The sequence below is a fragment of the Megalopta genalis genome, chromosome 12 (genome assembly GCF_051020955.1).
Source record: "Megalopta genalis isolate 19385.01 chromosome 12, iyMegGena1_principal, whole genome shotgun sequence".
Classification (NCBI taxonomy): domain Eukaryota; kingdom Metazoa; phylum Arthropoda; class Insecta; order Hymenoptera; family Halictidae; genus Megalopta; species Megalopta genalis.
Window position 1 is genome coordinate 3,379,136 of NC_135024.1, and position 20,084 is coordinate 3,399,219.

A 20,084-nucleotide genomic window follows, 5' to 3' on the forward strand; every position below is an offset into this window, starting at 1 on the left:
CGAAATGACTGGTTTCTGATTTTTTCTTTAAAAATTCTTGATATTATAAAAATGTTTAGGAATATATATAAATATATTATATATACTAAAATATTATACATATTATATATAAATTGTAAATAAAAATATTATATATATAAAGTTTATTTGCTTCAATCTTGCAATTGTTATGCAACGATATGCATTAATTCTGCTAAGGGCTCGATGGTTCTAGCGTTGAACAAATATTGCTAAAATTCGAAGGGTTTAACGGTAAAACATGGATCGGCCCCTACTATTGAATATTTGTAAAATACTCAAACGAAATAAAATCCGCGTTCGACTTTCATAAGCGTCATATCAGGTTTCATACAATAGGGAATTCTATTAATATTGTATACAAAATCGCAGTCAAACGATCGGTGTAGAGTTTCAAACAACAGTCGATGGTATTCATTTAGGAATATAGGAAGCATGCATGTTTTATAACAATATGAAACAGAAATTCTATACCGTAAACACGTGCGAGCACAGTAATCTTCTTATACACAATAGACTGCGTTGTACACAACACTGACGGCCAACAATACACATTGTTGATCGCGCGAGGGGCTTAATAATACTATCTCACGCGAAAAGAACTCGAACCCCTTTAAAACGCATTCATTTTTTTTTTAAAGCTGCGCTAAACGATTTGATTTTTTTTTAACGTTGAAAGCACTACTTTACCGTGTAACGACTCGACTACCATTTCTCAATTTTGCTATTATTTGAAATGTTAAAAAGAAAGGAATGTTAAAAATAATATGTTCCATATTCATATAAATTACCGAGAACGAAAAAACATACATTTAAAATTTTTTATAGACTGAGATAGAAAAAGTGAAAAAACGGTAGTTTCTCCATCCGTTTTTTCCGTTACAGGTAATAGCGGAATGAAAGAAAAAGTATTCGCGTCATTGCACAGCGAACTGGTCCCTTTAACATTTAAAAAAATTCCAGTCATTTGGCCCGGTTTTAAAACAAAGTTATTGCGTTTTAAAAGGTGTTCGAATACTTTTTCGCCAGGGGGTTGTAACATTTTTTCGCGCGAGTTCGTTTTTCAGTGGACAACAAAACTCCGACGTGTCAATTATAAATTCTCGATTGCTTGGAACGCGAGGAAACAGGGACTCGAGCAGAGAATGTTCTTTTAATATTACCGAGTCAGGCGAAGCGACGCACACCGTTGAAAATTTTTGCAGTTGTATTAAAAATATATATATATATACGAAGATTGCAGCTGCGGCACTGGTGCGGCTGTTGACATGTTTTCCGATCGAGGCTGACATCAAAACAGAAAAATATCAAGAATCTTCCGTCGTAAATAGATATATGAAAAATGAAAATACTTCGTGAATGTAATTACAGAGCTCGGGGGCACGTTGTTTCCGATCACTGCGCGAGAAATTCTTCTCCGAAAAATAATACCGTTACGAATTTACGTATTGGAAAATATTAACATTAACATCCGACATGTCGTTGTTTCCAAATATGAGATCTTTGGAAGTTCTTGTTATAATGCTAAAAAGACAATTCCAAAAACTACTAAAGTTTTAATACAGAAAATGATAGTTCAACGAAGAGAAAATTATTCTAAATAAAATTTGTCTGCTTTTAGTTTTTCCTTTGCTACGAAAAAGCGGAGTTTTTCATCCTTCATTGTCCAGTAGATCGTAGAAGACTGCATATTTTAGTTTTTAAAACGTGTATCTGCTTTTAATCGAAAATTAAGATTTTAATCCTTGTGTCAGCAACCATAATCGTCGACGTTGTTCTACAACCGGGATACCCGGATAACCCAATGGATGATCTCCAATATTACGTTACCGTTTTATATAACTTTCAGATAATTATATAAACATTCATTTTTATTTATTTTACACTGATCATCGGAATAAAACATTATTTTTATTAATTGTCTAGAATATTTCTACGCGTTTCTACACTCCCTATCCTCTCCTTCTAAAAGGATAGCCAGGTGTCCCGGTTATTGAACAAGCGTATATCAAACTTTATCGTCCAATTGTAGTACTTTTCTGATAACGGGATTGTAGACTCGAAAGAGATATCGATAGGAGATGTGCCGAATAACGGCGATCCGACTGGATATTGAAATATTTTTTACCGGGTTCAAAAAAAATGTTTCGAGGAGAATGTGCGAAAGGATGCCCGGTTATTGACATGGAGGGTTGAAAGAATGGGCCCGATATTGGGCACGTTTACCCCTACAGCACGTAATCGAGTAGAGAATTGTAGGTAAAGTTTGGTCGCAATATGATCCAGCTCGGAGCGTTTTGTCGGCGGAAAGAACGGTGAAAGATGAATGACGCTCGAAGGAGAGTTTAACGGGATCATTAAAGTCTCGGAGGGCGGTTAGTCCTTTGTTACACATGATAGAATTTCCGAGAGGGCCGGGCATAACTTCGGCGGTCGATAGATGGGAATGATAATGCCTCGTGTTCGAGAAGGCATTAAAGATCAAAGTCGGAATAAAATTATTCATTAGGTGACCGTATAGTGGCCCCGGCGTAGCAGCAAGTTCGATCCAAAGCAGGATTCGCCTAATTTGTTCTTAAGGGATTCTCGGATACATCAGAGACTCTATCGCGCGGACCGGTTAATGGAGAGGAAGGTTATCCTTTGGGACAAAGGGACTTCTCGTTAGGTCGCTCCTTTAACCGTTTCACTAAACTCTCGTGACGTCTTGAGCTTAAAATCCCGTCGGGCTGCTTGTCACTTCTGTACTTTCGGCCGGGGCTAGCTCATCCGTCCTCTCCTGGCATCTCTGTTCTTCAGTTCATCACACATTCCATTCTGGTAATTGAGAAATCCTCCGAGGAGCCTACCGTTTTAGCGGGATTTTCGTATCTCGGGGGTTCTTCGGTTCGTTTTTCCGCCGGATAATCCTCCGTTAGGTTTAATCTGTCATTCAGGGCCTCTCAATGAATAAAATTCGTTCCCGTTCCGCTTCGTTCCGGCTGTCTTTCGTCGATTCATTACCGACAGACGCTCGGTCGTGGAACTCAACGCACACCGTACGTAATTTTCGACGTTTCCCGAACGGAAAAAAAAGCGTTGGACGTTAAGTATTATTTCCACTAAATCTCGAAAACCGAAAATCCACTGTCAAAAATACAGTGGAACAGTATTTTAGATCAAGTGCTCTTCGCGAAATTTTATAAAATAAATAGAACGCGAATTCCGCGTTGCCCGCGATTGAAAATGTGAAACGTAAAAATCATCGGCAACAAAAAGAAATAATGAAATACAAACGAATGTAAACAGGGCATAATTACCTATGCAGTATTTGCTTTTGCGGAATGTATGCAGGAGAAACTGTTTTAATATACAGAATGTAAATGACGCACATGCTTCTGGGATCCTTGCATATAATTCCATACTCGTTATCATTTTCGATGCATAGAAAACATTTCTGGGCTGTGTCAGTTTTTCGAGGTTTCCGTCGACAGCCGTCATATCATCGAGATTTTCTTCGAGTTAAAAGTTATAATATTTCGGATCTTGCCATCACGATTTTCCATTGTTTATTCTCCAAGGTTTTCACGAACAACTAGTTATTATCGATTATTCATCGAACAGTGCAACAGTCAAACTTTTTACACGATGCATGTTGCAGATCGAATATGCAATTCTCTAATTTCTAAAGATAAAACACTGACCAGTTGTACAATATTGGAAAATTGCAATTTGTTTATAATTTTCATAGTTTCTTCGATTAAACTAGTCTGTAAATTTTCTTTGAGATCTCATTGATAAATTTATTGATCACGACGAATCTTTTTATTTGCTTGTTTAATGTATACACTAACAGAATCCTGATGTGACAGAAATTCGTTTACACGATCGCACGTTTAAATTTGATTTCAGTGTGAAGACGTCAGTGAAGTATTAATAAATTAATGTGCGAAACGGCAATTATGCGGATCGTTTGGAATAGAAGAGAACATTGATAAAGGCTAACTACTTTTCGTAGATTTTACAGCGAAAAGATCTTTTATACGGTGCAGTAAAGGAACTCGGAAAATATGATTAATGCCCCAAGTAAATATTTATTGTTCATTGGCTGGAGCAGAATGAGCGCTCTTTTATATAAAATATTGTTCACAATTAGGTCGGTTAAAGACGGCGATAGAAGAGAAACGAGCGTCTTAAGTTCCAGAAAATAAATTGTTTTCCACTACGGCACTGCCAGACGATGTATTTCATAGAGAACACGACAGAAACTGTTACAGTTTACTTGGGTCATATTTATTCATTCACCATACCCTCACCAATTTTATTTCTACTTATTTCGGATTGCGCAATATATTTTGCTTTCGACGCAGAAACATTTATATAATATAATATAATATAATCGAATTTAATAATATATATATATAATAATATATATAATAATATATATAATAATATATATAATAATATATACAATATAATCGAAGTAATAAAACTAACGAATATAATTTTCTGCAGATTGTTTCTTGTGCCAATTTCGTTTCAAGTAAAAGCAAAATCAATCAACATTAAAGATTCATATTGCAGTCGTTCATTATAACATTCGAACAACACTTGTTTACTAAACAATATCCACAATTTCCTTTTAATTGCAATTAGTTGGAATGACAAGAAGTTTTTAAATTTCCGTTTTCAAAATTTTTTATTTGGTCCAATTGTAAAAAAGCTGTTCCATTTTAAATGGCGTTCGAACATTTTCGCGTGTCGTCGTTGGTTAATTACACCGCAACTGTGCAACATTAATTGCACCGGCGCGTTTTATTAACTTTTATAATGTATCTTAAAATACAATTCAATAAATCCATCAATCGCAAATACAATTTAATGTTACAAAAGAATGTTTAATCGATTGATTAACACTCTCGACAGTTGACAATTCGCAGCGCGAATACCGAAATCCTTACGTCGTAGTTGGCAACACCGGCGTTCGTGGGATCCTAACGATTGTTTACGATCGAGGAATAATTAACGGTATTGTAGAATTACAAACGTCGGACCGTCGCGTAATGGTAATTACGTTTGAAAATATCATCGCAAAAGTCTCAACGCTCATTTGTTACTGCCCGGTGGTCGTTACATTTACGTTGTTTATTTATGCATGCTAACCGTTTGCGCGTTGCATAATTATACCGAATCCACCCACAGGATAGCACAACAAACGAAATGTTTTCGTCTACATCAACTGTTCGCGTATATATACTATCGCATTAATTATTGCCGGTGAAATACACGGTCGCCCGAAATTCGTCCGGGAAAACAATTTACTGTGAAAAATTGAAATCATCGGTGACGATATTTATTTATACTTCCCGTTAATACGTTTCGTTCGGGATTGAAAAGCGTACCTTCATTATTTAGGTTAAGCGATTACGATCCGTTCACTTATTGAAAAGCAAACATTGATATCGCGTTTCGAACATTAAATGCTATATTTTCGTATAATTGATAGCAGCATACATTCCTCAGAGTGATACAAATATTTTTAGCTAACTGTGTGTTTCACGGAGAATTCAAATGTTACAATGATGATTATTTACCTTAATTGTTTACCTTTATTTACAATATAAACCATCCTTTCGTCTACGTTCGCCTAGAATATGCACAGTTTACGATACGAATTTCTAATCTAATTTCATTAACAATACGAATAGCTTTCTAATGTCATTTTATTTAGAACACAGACAACTGTCTAAATTAATTTTACGTTTATTTACATCACAAATAATTTCCTGATCTATTTACAATTTAAGCTTCTTTCGTAATTAATGAATAAACATGACTTGCTTTAAAATATAGGCTCATCATCTTTCATAAACAATGAAAGTATTGCAACAGCGCGATTTCGTATTCAAATAAGACTCTGAATTATAACAATTAAAAGAATCCGAGAGACCAATCAATTTTCATAGTTCCCATTATATTTTAAGATCTGCGATAAAATATTCTCCCAGAGGAGATTAATTAGAGATACTAATTGAATTTATGTGTGTGTGTGTGAGATATTATTTATGTATGTGTTCTGCTTCATACGATAAAGTAGTTATTATATATTATATATTATTATTATTATATATTAAGTAGTTAATATATCGTATTACTTGTACTGATCTAGTACGCTAATATTTCTTATCGGTAAACAAATTATACGTTTCGAAACGAAATTAAATTAATGAGTATTTTGCAAGACCCTTGTGACGACTAATAAATATCAAGAAAATTAGAATATATAAATTGGTTATTCGGACTCGCTTAGTGTCGATATCACTAATCCAGTGCTAATTGTTTTATTACGTGTAACCATATAGTGACGCATCACCTCCGGGAGTCTGAGACAGCCGTTAACCAAACGTGTCAAAGTGACCATCGGAACATTTGCTGTTTACCATCAGCTACGGGCTACGTCCAAATTTCCAATGTTGATAGACGGATGCTAGCTAAAGCAGCTACGCTCCACGGATATCAGTCTTTTCGTTGGTAATTACTGCCAATTAGCGAAGAGCGAACTCTCGGATCAATTTGAATATGCGTTGATAAAAGACATTCTGCGACAGAACAGAAACGAGATACAAACAATTGTTTCTTTTTCCAGTAATTTTAGTGGGTCGACAATGATACACCAGCATATTCAGAATTTTCAAATGCTTCTATAGTTTTGCATTCGATCTGCTCATTTTCGTCGCAAACACCTAAAATCCGCTTTGTAATCGTTACCGTTCATGAGAGATGCTAAAAAAAAAAAACTTAAAAAGTAATGGCATTCAGCGGGAACACTTGATTCGATAGATCGATGTCGTTCAAGAAAAGTGATGATGTAAAAATCGAGATTAATTAATACATTAATGAGGTGCCGAGCGAGCAGAGAGTAATCTTGAGATATTCCTCGTCACATCGTAGCCACGGGATCTCCCCTCAATTTTTCACAGTTTCGCGAATCAGAATATTCCATTTACGCGTTTAAACATCGAAACCGGTGTTTAATATTAATTTATTTATTTGTTAGTAATCTGCAGACTTAATCAGCTTTCATTTAATCGAAATTTAATATCGGAGCTTCGGGATGACTGCAAGTAATTAAAATATAATATTCGGCGATTGTATTTTAATTTCATTTCTATATGTATGTACGTATGTAAATATCGTATTTTCATTTCGTTCCGATATACGCGTATGTAAATGTTATTGGCCTACCGGTTATTCATATAAATTATGTGGCCATATAGACCTTTCTTGTATACGATTATTCAATGTTATTTTTTCATTATTTTTTCGATTGTTACTCGAATCAATCTTGTCAAAAATAATATTTAAGAAGCTGGAACAGTTTTCAAAGATATCATTAAAGTAGTTTTCATTCTATTTTATTACTCGAATTTATATTCGACTTTATAGTGGCGATTAACGTTTTTTTACCCAGAGTACATATTTAAATCGTGCTTTTAATTGCTCGATGCAATTGAGCGTTGCTCAATATATTGCTTGTGTTCTTTGAAGTCGTGACATGCAGCGTTTTTCACTTCGGCCATATTAATTAATTGTATTCGTGGTACAAAATGTCGTTATAAATTCACGATCATTTGTGAGAAGTACGAAAGTTCCACAACTGAAAGGGGATGAGAGAGAGAGAGAGAGAGAGAGAGAGAGAGAGAGAGATTAAAAGTCAAATATACAGAGGACGATTACACAAAATGTTGAAACAGAGCAGCAGTATTACAAATTTGATTGTCAGCGACGAACACCGTATGGTACCAGAGCTCATACTGACCATCATATCAGGTTTACGAGAAGCATAACGTACTACTATTCCTAATCCCTCCTTTAAGGCTGCTTCAAGCTCTGCATGTCACAATGACCCCTTAAAATAATGAAAGTTCGGACGGAACACCGGCTTACCAGGTTTTATGGTATTTTCGTTCTTACCGGGGCTTACACTCCAACTTTCTACAATACCATAATTTCTATTAAATAAAACCGCGAAGTTTGAATTTCATTAGTGTACAAAGTAACACCGGTTATTGCACAGTTCAAACTTGCGCATTATCGCGACCGAGCCTCGCGGGTAAAAAATTATCTGGGATTATCCTCGGCCTTTTAACCTCTGACATGAGTTTAATATGTTCCCCGTTGTCATACTTTGTACTCCGTTCTTTGCAAGGTCGACGTGGAAGTAGGCTAACATCGCGATCGCTCGACCACTTTTTCGGAAAATACCGTAGCGCCGTGCTGTTCTCCCGACTTTTATGGTTTTCGGGGAATTAATCCGTGTACGCTTTTGATCGTTTGACATTTTCTTCGTAAATCTTTCTCGACATATTTTTGCAGATAAATTTCAATTAATTGTCAGAATCTAAATAGTCGAATGTGAAAGAATTTAGCAGAGTTTGTCGTTTCATTGTCTTTCTATTTATTTGATTAATCATAGCAGAAAAACTAAAGCACTTTTGAACAGTGTTTAACGTAATCTACCTACTATCATAAGTGCTTTTTAAATTCTGAAACATTTATCTGAACTTAAATATAAGCGTTATCGACAGTCGAATTTGTTCTAATGATCCAAGTTTTGTTTTCAGAGGTCCCAAAATCTGTGGGTATTGGTAGTCGACACAACGCAGTCAACAATAACTGTAAGTATTCTCTCATTATTCAAGGTTAAAGACTTTCTCAATCATACTAGTACGATAAAAGTAATTATAGTAGTATGAAGATAATAATGTGTGTATGGTGTTTTATTTTGAGGATTAATAAATGAAATAGTTCAAAGAATCTAATCAAAGAATTCACCGACAACAAAACGCAGGGTGTCCCATAGTTATGTTAACACCCGGGATGGTATGATTCCTGAGATCATTTGAAGTAACTTTTTCCTTAGCGAAAATGCGATCCGCGACTTTGTTTACGAGTTATTAACGAAGATCACTGACCAATGAGAGGCGAGTCCGTCTAGCGCGAGGCGACCGATCCAATCAGCGGAACTGGGCTTCGACCGCTCGTTGGCTCGGCCGCCTTGCGCCAGAAATTGTCGCGCCTCTCATTGGTCAGTATTTATCGCTAATAACTCGTAAACGAAGCCGCGGATTGCATTTTCGCTAAGGAAAAAGTTACTTCAAATGATCTCAAGAATCAGCCTGTTCCGAGTGTTAGCATAATTACGGGACCCCCTGTATATTCTGTATTATTAGAAATTTGTTATTTTAGAGGTCGAAATTACCAGAGAAATTTGTGATTGATTTTCTTGCAACTTTTATTTCGACGTGTTACAACTATTAATATTTGCTAAAACGAATTTATTCGACGGTATTTACCATAAACGAATCATCACGCTATTCAATTAAATTAAACCAAAACTGGGAGAATCGTTAGCCCGAACGATTGTGAAGGGGTTGATCGTTAAATGCGACGCAACATTTTCCAAAGTCGACGAATCCGATTCGGTCTGACAATAAGGCCAGCAGGCCGGCAATATGCTAAAATCCCGTGCTCCGACGAAACCCATCGACTTCGTCGAACCTGATAGCAGAGGTGCGGAACGATATTCGTCGCGCTGCTCGCAGAGAGCGTAATCTGTTTAAAAAGTCGAATGTCTCCTGATTTACACGCTCGTTCCTGTATTCCCCGAGGAGGCGCGGCGAGATCGGGCTGCGGGCCACGGGGATGGTGACGGGGCACGAGGGAAGATTTGCGACGGGAGAAACTTTTCCGTAAGAAAGATTAAGGTGCTGGCATCCACTCCTCCATATCTTTAAGTTCACTCGTCGCCCCGGCCTTTACGGCGCTTTAAAAAGACACTTTCGTGATACTGGTTCGCGCGCGGGCCGCGCCGAAACTTCGTGACGAAACTTTTACGGAAATTCGAAATTAATTAGCGGAACTGGAATTTGTTTTTCGAAGTAATTACATGTAATGAACGTCAAAAGGCAGAATTGCGGCGGACGTGATCGGTGCGCGGCGCAAGGACCCGTCGCAGCCAGTGATGGAAGTTGCCAGTGAAAGTATTCGGCCGAGTTTTAACGGTTCCCGGGGCGACATTGTTCTCTCTTTTTTTCTAAAGATTTATTAATTACTTTGTGTATTAGAAACCTGCATAGAATTACGAAATATTACGTATACAGGGTGACCCGTTTGAGTCGATCTAGTCAAATATTTTACACAGCGTTGACGATGCTAAAAAATGTTTTAAATAAATGTTGAATGGTTTCAGGCGACACGTAATCTGATGTTGATTATGCGTGTTAATGCGTAAAGAAGATATGAAAGGCAATTTAATTTTTTTAAATGCCACATTTTTTGTGGCATCGATCGATGCAGCTCGTTATTTTCTATACATAAAATTATATATATATACTAAGCCATTTATTGCAAAAGATCATTGATTTAGGAGATATTTCAAGTTTAATATTAAGAAGTAATAATGCCGTTTTAAATACGCGACGCATCTGAGAGACAAACGTTTAACGCTAAAGTTAAGATACTTAAACTTATTCTAAGCCAAGAATATTTCGTAATAAATGGCTCAGTACTTTTATATGTAGAAAATAATGAAATGTTAAAAATAAAATTTATAGACAACTTGGTTTCTCATTATCTTAACTATTCGCAGGAACGCTGTTTTCCGGAGAAGCTCATAAAGTTCTCAATATGAAATTTTGGAAATTTCTAAAAGGTGTGATATTTTTCACCGCTTGTTTGAAAGAAATCGAGGTCTTTTTAATTGCACCAAAATTTGGCAAAACATTCTTAGATAATATTCCACAGATTGTAATATACTGCGTTGCCGTTGTGGCGCGAATGAGCGGATGAAGTATTTTTTTATTCGGACATAAATCAATTGTGTAGAATGAAGTGTTTTCGAATTCAGTTACGCAGAGAATTGATTGCATTGTTCCATTGAATGAACAGAAATTTGGTTGCACCGTTTCGATGTTTTTTTTACTTTATGGAACATTGTTCGTTCGCGTTATGTATACTTTTCACTGTAACTTTTTTACACAACGTTTTCGCGTACTGTTGTGCGATTTTCGTATTATTGTGCGAAAATATTCATACTTCAATCCTACCAATTGTTTTTCCTCTCTACTCGTGAAACAGCTTGCAAAAAAGAATGAAGATAATAGTTTGTTAATAGACAGAATAAACTCAACGAACGTGTATCGCTCGGTAACAATGATAAGATCGTTCGAATAAAAAAGTTCACCAACAAATTTCGTAATTTCCGTAACTGGAAAAGAACGAATCAGAGACCAGTAATTTTGCCCGGTTTGGTGGTACCAGTGCCAAGTCATAAAAATAGCATAAAATGTAGATAATTCGTCCGCTATACCTTCTCATTTTAAACAGCAGCGAAAGGGTTGAACCTTCGATCGCACGTGAGCGTGTGCCGGATGTACGGAGTGAGCGAGGAAAAAAGAGAGAACGAGCGTCGCGTTTCTTTCGAGATTATTGATTTATCAGATTCCGTGGAAACGTTGATTACAAAATACATAATTAATTCGCAGCAGAAATAATTGTCGCATCCAACGCCTACCGCCGGCAACCGCAGAATCATCTCTGAATATTGCACCGCGCAATAAATAATAACAAATATAATTCCCGGGTCGCAGTTCGGGGGCAGAATCAGGCGACCGTTCCGCATTTGGCAGCTTTCGCCCCAGCTGGAAGATTTTCACAGTTGCGTGAATAAAACCGCGATTGTTCGGCGCCGCGGAATTGATTAAATTTTCGAACCGGTCTGTCTCGGATCCCGAAGTCTTTATCCGGTCTCTTCGGCGCGAGATTATTTTTCCCGTGGCACCGTGGCTCTGCGGGCGTTCCGTCGACGTCGGCGTCGACGTCTCTGCGTCTCCGTTCCGCGTGCACGGCTGTACGTTTCTGCCCGGTATTTTTTTTTGTCCGTCTTTTAATGCGAATTTTACGACGCGTATTTTCGTGGTACACGCTTTTGCTTTTTATTTGATGGTCGTGAAACATTTCATATGCAACTGTATGAGCGTTCATGGTACGTCGAGCGCACACGCGTGTTCGCCTTCGCGAATACGCACACACACACACGTAAAAATACGCATATTCATACACACAGAAAGAAAGAGAGAGAGAGAGAGAGAGAGAGAGAGAGAGAGAGAGAGACACGCGCAGCACAGGCTCGCTTGTATGTTTTTAACGTGCACTTATACCAAATCTGTTACCTGTACGCGCTTCTTTCCGTGTTTTCATTTTTTCGCAGTTTTTACCTTTGTCGGATAACAAAGCACCGCCGGAATCGTCCGCCGCGGAGTGTTTGTGTTCGACAACGGTGCCGTGTCGCGCGTTCATTTTCGTTTTCCGACAGGATGGCTGCTTCTGTTAATATTCGGGAAACGAACGGCTGCCTTGTGTTACTCTCTGTACATATGTGGTGTACGTGTACGCGCATATGTGCACGCGCGTATACGGTTGCATGTGTATGCACGCACTTTCATTCGCCGATGACGGTCTGCGGAATTTCGGGACCTTTCTCGCGGCGATTACCAAAGGTCAACCTTCCTTCTCATCGTCGCCCGGTGCGTTAATACACAACCACCGTTGGCCTCTCCGTATGCAATTCCATGCTTGCCGAATGGCGGGACCAAGGGAATCTTGTACGAATTTTCGCCACCGGACCACACAGGTTTTATGAAATGCTTTCAGAAATTTCGAAGTATTTGAATCGATATGCGGTCTAATAAGAATTCCAGTTTACCGATCGATCGTTCTATCCTTTGCACTCGAAACCATATTAACTCTAAATCTAACACAGTCTTTTCCGAGTCACAGTATTCGAGCTACAACCCCTGGCAATAAATATTTGACCAGAGACAATAGTAATGAATTAATTTAAAAAGAAAATCGAAATTGTTTGCGTCTCATATGCTACGACATAAATCATAAAACAGTTGGCAACTTTAAATTTGACCTATGGTCCATTTATTTTTAAGGTGGTACAAGTCCATTTATTGTAAATAAAAAGATTACATTAAGTTAGTCACAAATTATGTGATATCTCATTTTTTATTTAAATTGACTTGCATTACTTTCAAAATAAACGCATATGAATAAATACGTGGAAGAAAAGTATTTGGCCATTCAAGTTTACAGAGAAGCGAATAATAATTTATTTTATATTCGTAGCATCCAATATTGTTGAAATATTTAAAGGATATTAAGGTACTGTTGCATTATGCTCACCGTATTAAAATTTCCAAGGAAAAAGATAAACGTCTATAATAGCTGCAGCATCTTGCAATTAATGCAGACAGTTTTAATTAATTTTCGCGATCTAATAATTACCGCCGTTCATCTACTTCGTTAACAAGAATCTTAACAAATACTGTTTAGTTTATGCGTTTTCATTACCGCTTCGCTTTATATATAATTATTATATATTATATAATTATATATTTTTATATTATTATATAATACTTTAATTATCAATTATTATATAATATATTTTTATTATATATTATATATTATAATATATTATTATGTACTCTATATAATTATTATATATTATATCGTAACTCCTACGGGGCGCGTAATTGTTTAGAAATCTATATTTATACGATACTTGGACAAGAATTAACTGTTGAAAGTAGAAATGAGTAAATTAAACAAGATTTAAGCCCGCAAAAAAACGGTAGCCGCAACGAGGGTGCCCCGTGGCAACAGAGAAAATGGCCTCTTTACACGTAATTGTCTGATAGGGGGTGGTAGGAATTCATTGGGAAAAAAGAAAAAGGCTATTTTATTTCCAACTGATACCGAATCCCACGAGTATACAACATATTTATCCCGCCGTCGTTTCTTTCCCGGTTCTCTTTTTATTTCAATTAATGATTCTGCATTTCGTTTACCTAGAGTACATATTAGCAGACACTTAACCGGCTCTAGTGGAAGAGCTTAATGGCTCTTGTGATCGGAAGGAAGGAAGAAAAAAAAAAGAAAAAAAAGGAAACGTTTATCGGTGTTGCATCGTGCCACAATTTCAGCCGCTTCACGAGTGCCTCGAGTATACTCATTCGACAACGAAGTGGAAAAAAAGAGGAGACGTAACGGGTCACACAAATTCGTTGATATTAAATTCTGATCGCGCACATGAAAATTACGCTCCTTTTTCTTTCTTTTTTCTAGTATTACTGATATCGATTGCGAATTTTCCTGTATTTATTTATCAAGTGCGAACACGACGAACAGATTAATATATGAAACAGAGGAAACTGGACCGATCGATAGATAGATATTGGAGAAAGAAACTCGTGCAGACGGAACTAAGTAATAATTTCATCCAGATTATATTCTCGAGTTATAATAAATCAGGAGGCTTCTCGTATTAATTTACGCGAATCACAGACTAAAATATAAGTGTTACAAAAACTTATAAAAATTTAATACGAACTTGTATGATTCATAGAATATTTTTCCTCTTATCCCAGAATGTTTTACGAAGTTACTGTTGCTTTTGATTGCGTTTTTATTTATCGCATTCGATCGCATAGTCGTCTTTTACTTTTGAACGAACAAATTGATTAAATTTTAAATTAATTAATTAAATTTTCGATATTGTTACCAAGTTTATGAACGAGGCAGATAAAATAATATATATGTCGCCAATAAATGGGAAAACTGTTTTTGATATTATTTCATTCCTTGTAATTAATTATACAGAAATTTTTATTAAAAAATCCGTCTCGGTTTATTTTCATTGCAATTCGGAGGCCACATGATACGATTCGACGGTCACGTACCTAGTATTGTCTTTCGGGAATTCGTAACAATAAATTACATAGACGTAGAACTAGCATAGGGAAATTCACAGCAACCCGAAATTTGGCATTTCCGGGAGAAATTACTGCAGATACGTATTTCAGTTGTTTTGTTATCTTACCTTGAATAAAAGTGTTCAATTCATGCCAGTGCTCGCCTGCTGGCTCCGGTTTCGTCGAGCATGCTGGTCGCAGCGTCGAAATAATTAAGCAGGAGTTGATCAAACGATGTGTTCCGTTTCACCTGGCGTCGAAATCACAACGTAGAATCTAATTAGCGGAACATTGCGTGTGTCCGAGCACCCGACGTGCCGAAGGTAACGAAGAAATTCTATCTGTTCGGAGTTGGCCTTATTTGGAAGCATTGAACCGCGATATCTCTCCGGTTCGACGAGGAACGGCGAGGGGAGGGGGGTCGGCGTGGGAAGAGTGCGGGACGGGGGGTGGGGGCAGAGGGGCATTCGCGGTGCAAACTTTGCTAATTTCTTGAAACTCTGAAACTTCCTTCGGTTACTCGATACTCTTAATTCACTTCTGCGAGTTTAAACATTCTCTCGCATTTAGCCGCAGTACGACGTAGGAATTCAATAAACAAGTTACACGCTGCTCTCCTTTGATTTCAAATTTCCTTTCAATCGCGTGGATTAATTAAGGCCGGGCGCAGAAAACTAATTAAGGACTGACGTTTAGTCGGCCCAACGGCGTAGGCACTACTTTACATGGCGAAACTTTCTGTTTGGCAACGGTCTCGCGCATTTATGCTGCTCAGCCTCGCGCGAGCTCGTGTCTCAACGTGTCTCGGAATGTTTGGCAGCCTACGTAACAGCCCGCCGGACCGCATCGAAGTCCTCCTCCTCCTCCGTTCAGAACCGAGAGCAAATTAATCCGTTCACCTGTAATTCATCCTAAATCCCGTCGCTTTACTCGCGGGCATTCCTCGTTACCCGAAAAAAAAAATGTAATTGCTACGCTGAGAGTCTCTTTACGATTTCCTATCTTCCAAGCAGCGCCCTTTGATGGCTGAATTGCGAGAAGAAATTCTTCTGCTGATTAGAAGAATCGTCGCAGCTGTTAGATTGCCATTAATTTATTTCATAATTTTTACGCCTGCCACAGATATTAACAATCCAGTAATTTCCGTCTAGCATTCAAGTTAGAATTTTGATAAAATTCGGAGCATATTCTTCGAAATATCCTAGAATCTCGTAAGTCCAAATATTGGTATAAATATTGGTCTAAAGCCGAACAGCAAACAAAATATTAATTTTTTTTGCAACATACGCGCTTTCCTCTATTTCATAATTTTGAACGTGCCATAAATGCATAATTGGAAGATTCGTTGCGGTTAAATTGAACTAGAATTGCTGTTAATTATTGACAATGTTCATAAAGATCAGCCATTTAGCAATTATCGCTTAGTATCCGAGTTATAATTTTGATCAAAGTTCAGGTAAATTCTTGCAGATATTTTAGAATCTTATCGGACTAGTATAAAGCAACACAGTGAACAAAGGTTAAATATTTTTTGGAAAGACACTGCACGCAATGTAACACAATTCTCCCCAATTGTCCTACAGTTCGTAAATAAAAATTGACGATTCTCAATAATTATAAAAACGAGGCGTAAGGCTCGAATAATTGCATCCCCTCTTCCCAAATCGTCCATTTTTGTTAACTAGCTGAAAGATAATTAGGGAGAATTTACTGTACATATACGCATCATTCGAAACTCAATCTACACAGCTGAGAAGAATTGTTCGTTTCGGATGCAGTTTTTCAAGAAACTTCTGTATTATTTCTTCGAAAATCGAAGAAAACACTACGATGATAAAACATCAATGTTCGAGCCTTATTTTAGCATTTTCTATTGATACAAAATGCGAAAATGTTGCGAGACGCGTGACATTAAAGACAACGAGGGTTAAGAGTAGGCGATGCATTAATTTGTTTATCCGATGTTACTACCACTGGCTCCAGGTATTTAATTAGACGATTCTGTTAGAAGATTCTATCTTCGGTTTGTGTATTTGACAAGGTAATGTACGTTTCAAGCTCACTGTACAATAAACGTAGTCCACGTAAGGCAGACGGTGTTTGCGTAAGAGAAGCTCTTGCTAGATAGCGAAGTATAATGTAGAGGGAATACAGAACAGGACTGGAACTGCTTCTAGGTTGAAGAGGTCGGATAGCTCAATGATCAAACTCTCTGAATGGTGTATACTCAGGATATTCGCCGATTTTTCTGCAGCCTTAATAAAATAAAGTTCCTACGAAAATATATAACGTACGTTTCATTCATCGAGCAACGTTCGTATCGAATGTAGTACGAACTGCGAAAGAATATGGTTCGAATAATCCGGTGAAAGCTGTACACTTTCGTTCATTTTTCCGATAAATTTTTAATAAAAATTTCGATCTCGATCAGCAGCATGCTGTTATATAATCTGACACGAAAAAAAAACGATTAAAGTAACATCCAGCTTTGTATTACCGACTAAAAATTAAACCTCGGAGGGTTGTTAACCCCTGGAAGATGGCTCACGCCAGGATGGTTTCTCGGATTTACGTCGAGTGAGAAGATTTGCGTGCGGAGTCATGATTTTTCCCGAGGAAGTCAGACATCGCTAAATGAAACAAAGTTTCCGCGGGAAATTCTCGAACTTCCTCGACCCCAAAAAGGTCCTCCTGAACGCTCGAAATTCGTCGACATCTGGCAGCCATTCGTTACAGTATTCCCGTTTAATATTTTCTAGTATTAAGCCGGTGAATCTGAATGAAGAATAGGAACGGTATTCTTCAGCGTCAGAACGGCTTGCTGCTTTTATGAATTACGTTTGTTTATTAATTCGTTCCTCTTTAACAGACGTAACCTTTCGAGAGTACAATTCAATTTTTGATTAGATATTATTTATTTTTATTATTCTTTTTATCATCATTTTATTTTTAGGTATTATTATCTTTTTATTATTGGGTATTATTTATTTTATGCATTTCACATGTATGCATATCAATAAAAATTGGTAATATCTTAATTATATCATGAAGAATAAGCAACGAACAAGTACTAAATAGAAATTTCGTTTTTTGTTTCAAATAAGTTAATAATATAATGTAACTTTTAATCTCCGAGTTATCATTTTCTGTAACAGATATTGCTATTATCAAATAAATGCGATAAAACGGACGATTTTCACTTACAGACGCGGCGTACCGTTGCGAACTGTCCTCCGCAGAAGGTGTTAAAAACAATTTTGTTTTCTCGGTTTTGTCGTTCGGCCGAAGTATCAACCGTAATTCGAGAGTTGAAATGGGAAGAGGACAATCTGGAAAGTTTCCTTGGACGAAGAGACTCGGTTTAGTACCGCGTCCCATTTCCGTAGTTACGCCGGATAGTTGTTTCACTTTCGCGTTTACTTTTATTCTTAACTCGTTAAGAAAAATTTGACATTTAGACGGCCGCTGTTATGACAGCGAATTCATAATGAAGAACAAGCAAGACGGGCCGAGCGCCGTCCAGAAATATTCTGCAACTGTCAAACTTATACAATAAAACTGTGCCTGTTATTTTTTCCCATAGTGCTAGCAGACCGATGCTGACAGTAACAAGAAAGAAGACGCAAACGTCTTGGACAGAAATTTGCTTTTATCGTTGGAGTTTTGTTTCAAAAATATAAACTTCTTCGCATATCTTGCATATCGCATATGTTTTGTACGTTGCATATTCTTTTGCATATATCTGCATATTTCGTATACGTATATTCGATTGACTTGATTCTAACACGTCGGGGAACGTGGTTGGAGGCGGCAGCGTTTCACGCAAGACATGTGCACGAAGAATAAAAGATGCGGTGTGCATTGAAGCAGATTTTCAAGGATAAAAATCTTACCGTCGATTCGGCTTTTATTGAACGTGATCTCCGTATTTTACCGGCTGCTGCAATGAAATTAGAGACGAACACATTATCCTTAAGTAATTCAATTAACGTACTCTTTCAAAGTTAATAAGCTAGATCGAGATCCTTCTAACACTCGTCGAGGAAAAGAAAAAGAAAACTGCAAATATGCCTTGAAAAGAAATCCTGGACTTGAGATATCATCGAGCTTAGTAACATCTTAACGCTGTTGAAACTACTGAAACTCCAGACAATGCAATAGCACAATATTGGAAAAAAGCTATATGCTTCTATCACGTCGTACGATGCTGAAAGAACATCGAATCAATTTTATCTGAATAAAAGGCACGAATCGACACAATATAGAATAATATAGGAAAAAATAATGTTGCATTGCAAATTACGTTGCAATGCAAATTACGGTAAATATAGTAACAGATATACTAGTGAGTAGTAGTGAATAATGCAGATAATAAAGCAGTTTGCGTATAGTTTTTATACTTTTTACGTATCGTATTTCATATTCATGAATATATTCTGCATTAATTTTGCGTATATTTTTCATACTTCGACGTATAAATTTTGCACAAAGATCCGCGGTCTAATTATAAAAAATGCCAAAAATGTCATTTTGACCACCAGCACTACCCCCTCCCCTCTGGTAGCTTTAGCATTAAACACAGAGAGATTCAACTTCGAGCAACGAACGAAGAAATTCGATTTTCACGGCCGGCAAAAATCAATGGAGCCCCGGAGCCAGCCGAGCGTTCGGATATCAATAAGAGCATCGCGTATTTATAAACAAACCGTATTCTTTCGGTTCCGGCCGGAACATCGAAACGGCATAAAGCGGATCGTTCCGTTCGGTTGCATTTTACGCGAAAATGTGCCGCGACCGGACGGCAAGCAGAAAATATTTTCCGACAACTTCATTTTTGTTGAAAAAGTTAGAGCCCGCGGCTTTTCGCGGACACGCTATTTAGCGCAGTTAAAGTTATTTACGGGTTAGACCCGTATTTACTGACCGACCACAGCAATTGCAGAAACTCTTATTTTCCGCGCATATGCGAAACCGTCCACTCGACTGCAGCTTAGGCCGAGTTACGTTCAAACCGCAACCCGCTCGGAAAATCGTACAGTGAACACTTTTTTGCCGTTATTTTTTTTCTTCCTCTCTCTCTCGCTCTCTCTCGCTCTCTCTTTTTCCCGCGGAAAGTCGTTTTGGCAAACTTTTTCGATTGTAAATTATTTTCGGTCGACGGCCGATTGTGCGATACCGGCCGGAGTTTATTAAATCTGTGCCTCGTTTTCCTTGTCGCGTTTCTGGCCGTTGCCCATTGTTTCTCTTTCGAGCGCGAGCCGCGATAAT

General features: G+C 37.5%; 1 protein-coding gene and 1 long non-coding RNA gene across 2 annotated transcripts in view; one reads left to right on the forward strand and one right to left on the reverse strand.

Moving 5' to 3' along the window:
• LOC117228812 (uncharacterized) overlaps nt 1-15,139 on the reverse strand; it is a 48,350-nt gene extending 33,211 nt beyond the window's left edge. The window contains exon 1 of the long non-coding RNA XR_004492377.2: nt 14,945-15,139. This is a non-coding gene — a long non-coding RNA (uncharacterized LOC117228812). The remainder of the gene's footprint in view (nt 1-14,944) is intronic.
• Nucleotides 1-20,084, forward strand: part of LOC117228809 (lachesin) — a 196,246-nt gene that overhangs the window by 57,683 nt on the left and 118,479 nt on the right. The window contains exon 2 of the mRNA XM_033484816.2: nt 8,622-8,675. Coding sequence (XP_033340707.1) covers nt 8,622-8,675 — 54 coding nt within the window. The remainder of the gene's footprint in view (nt 1-8,621; nt 8,676-20,084) is intronic.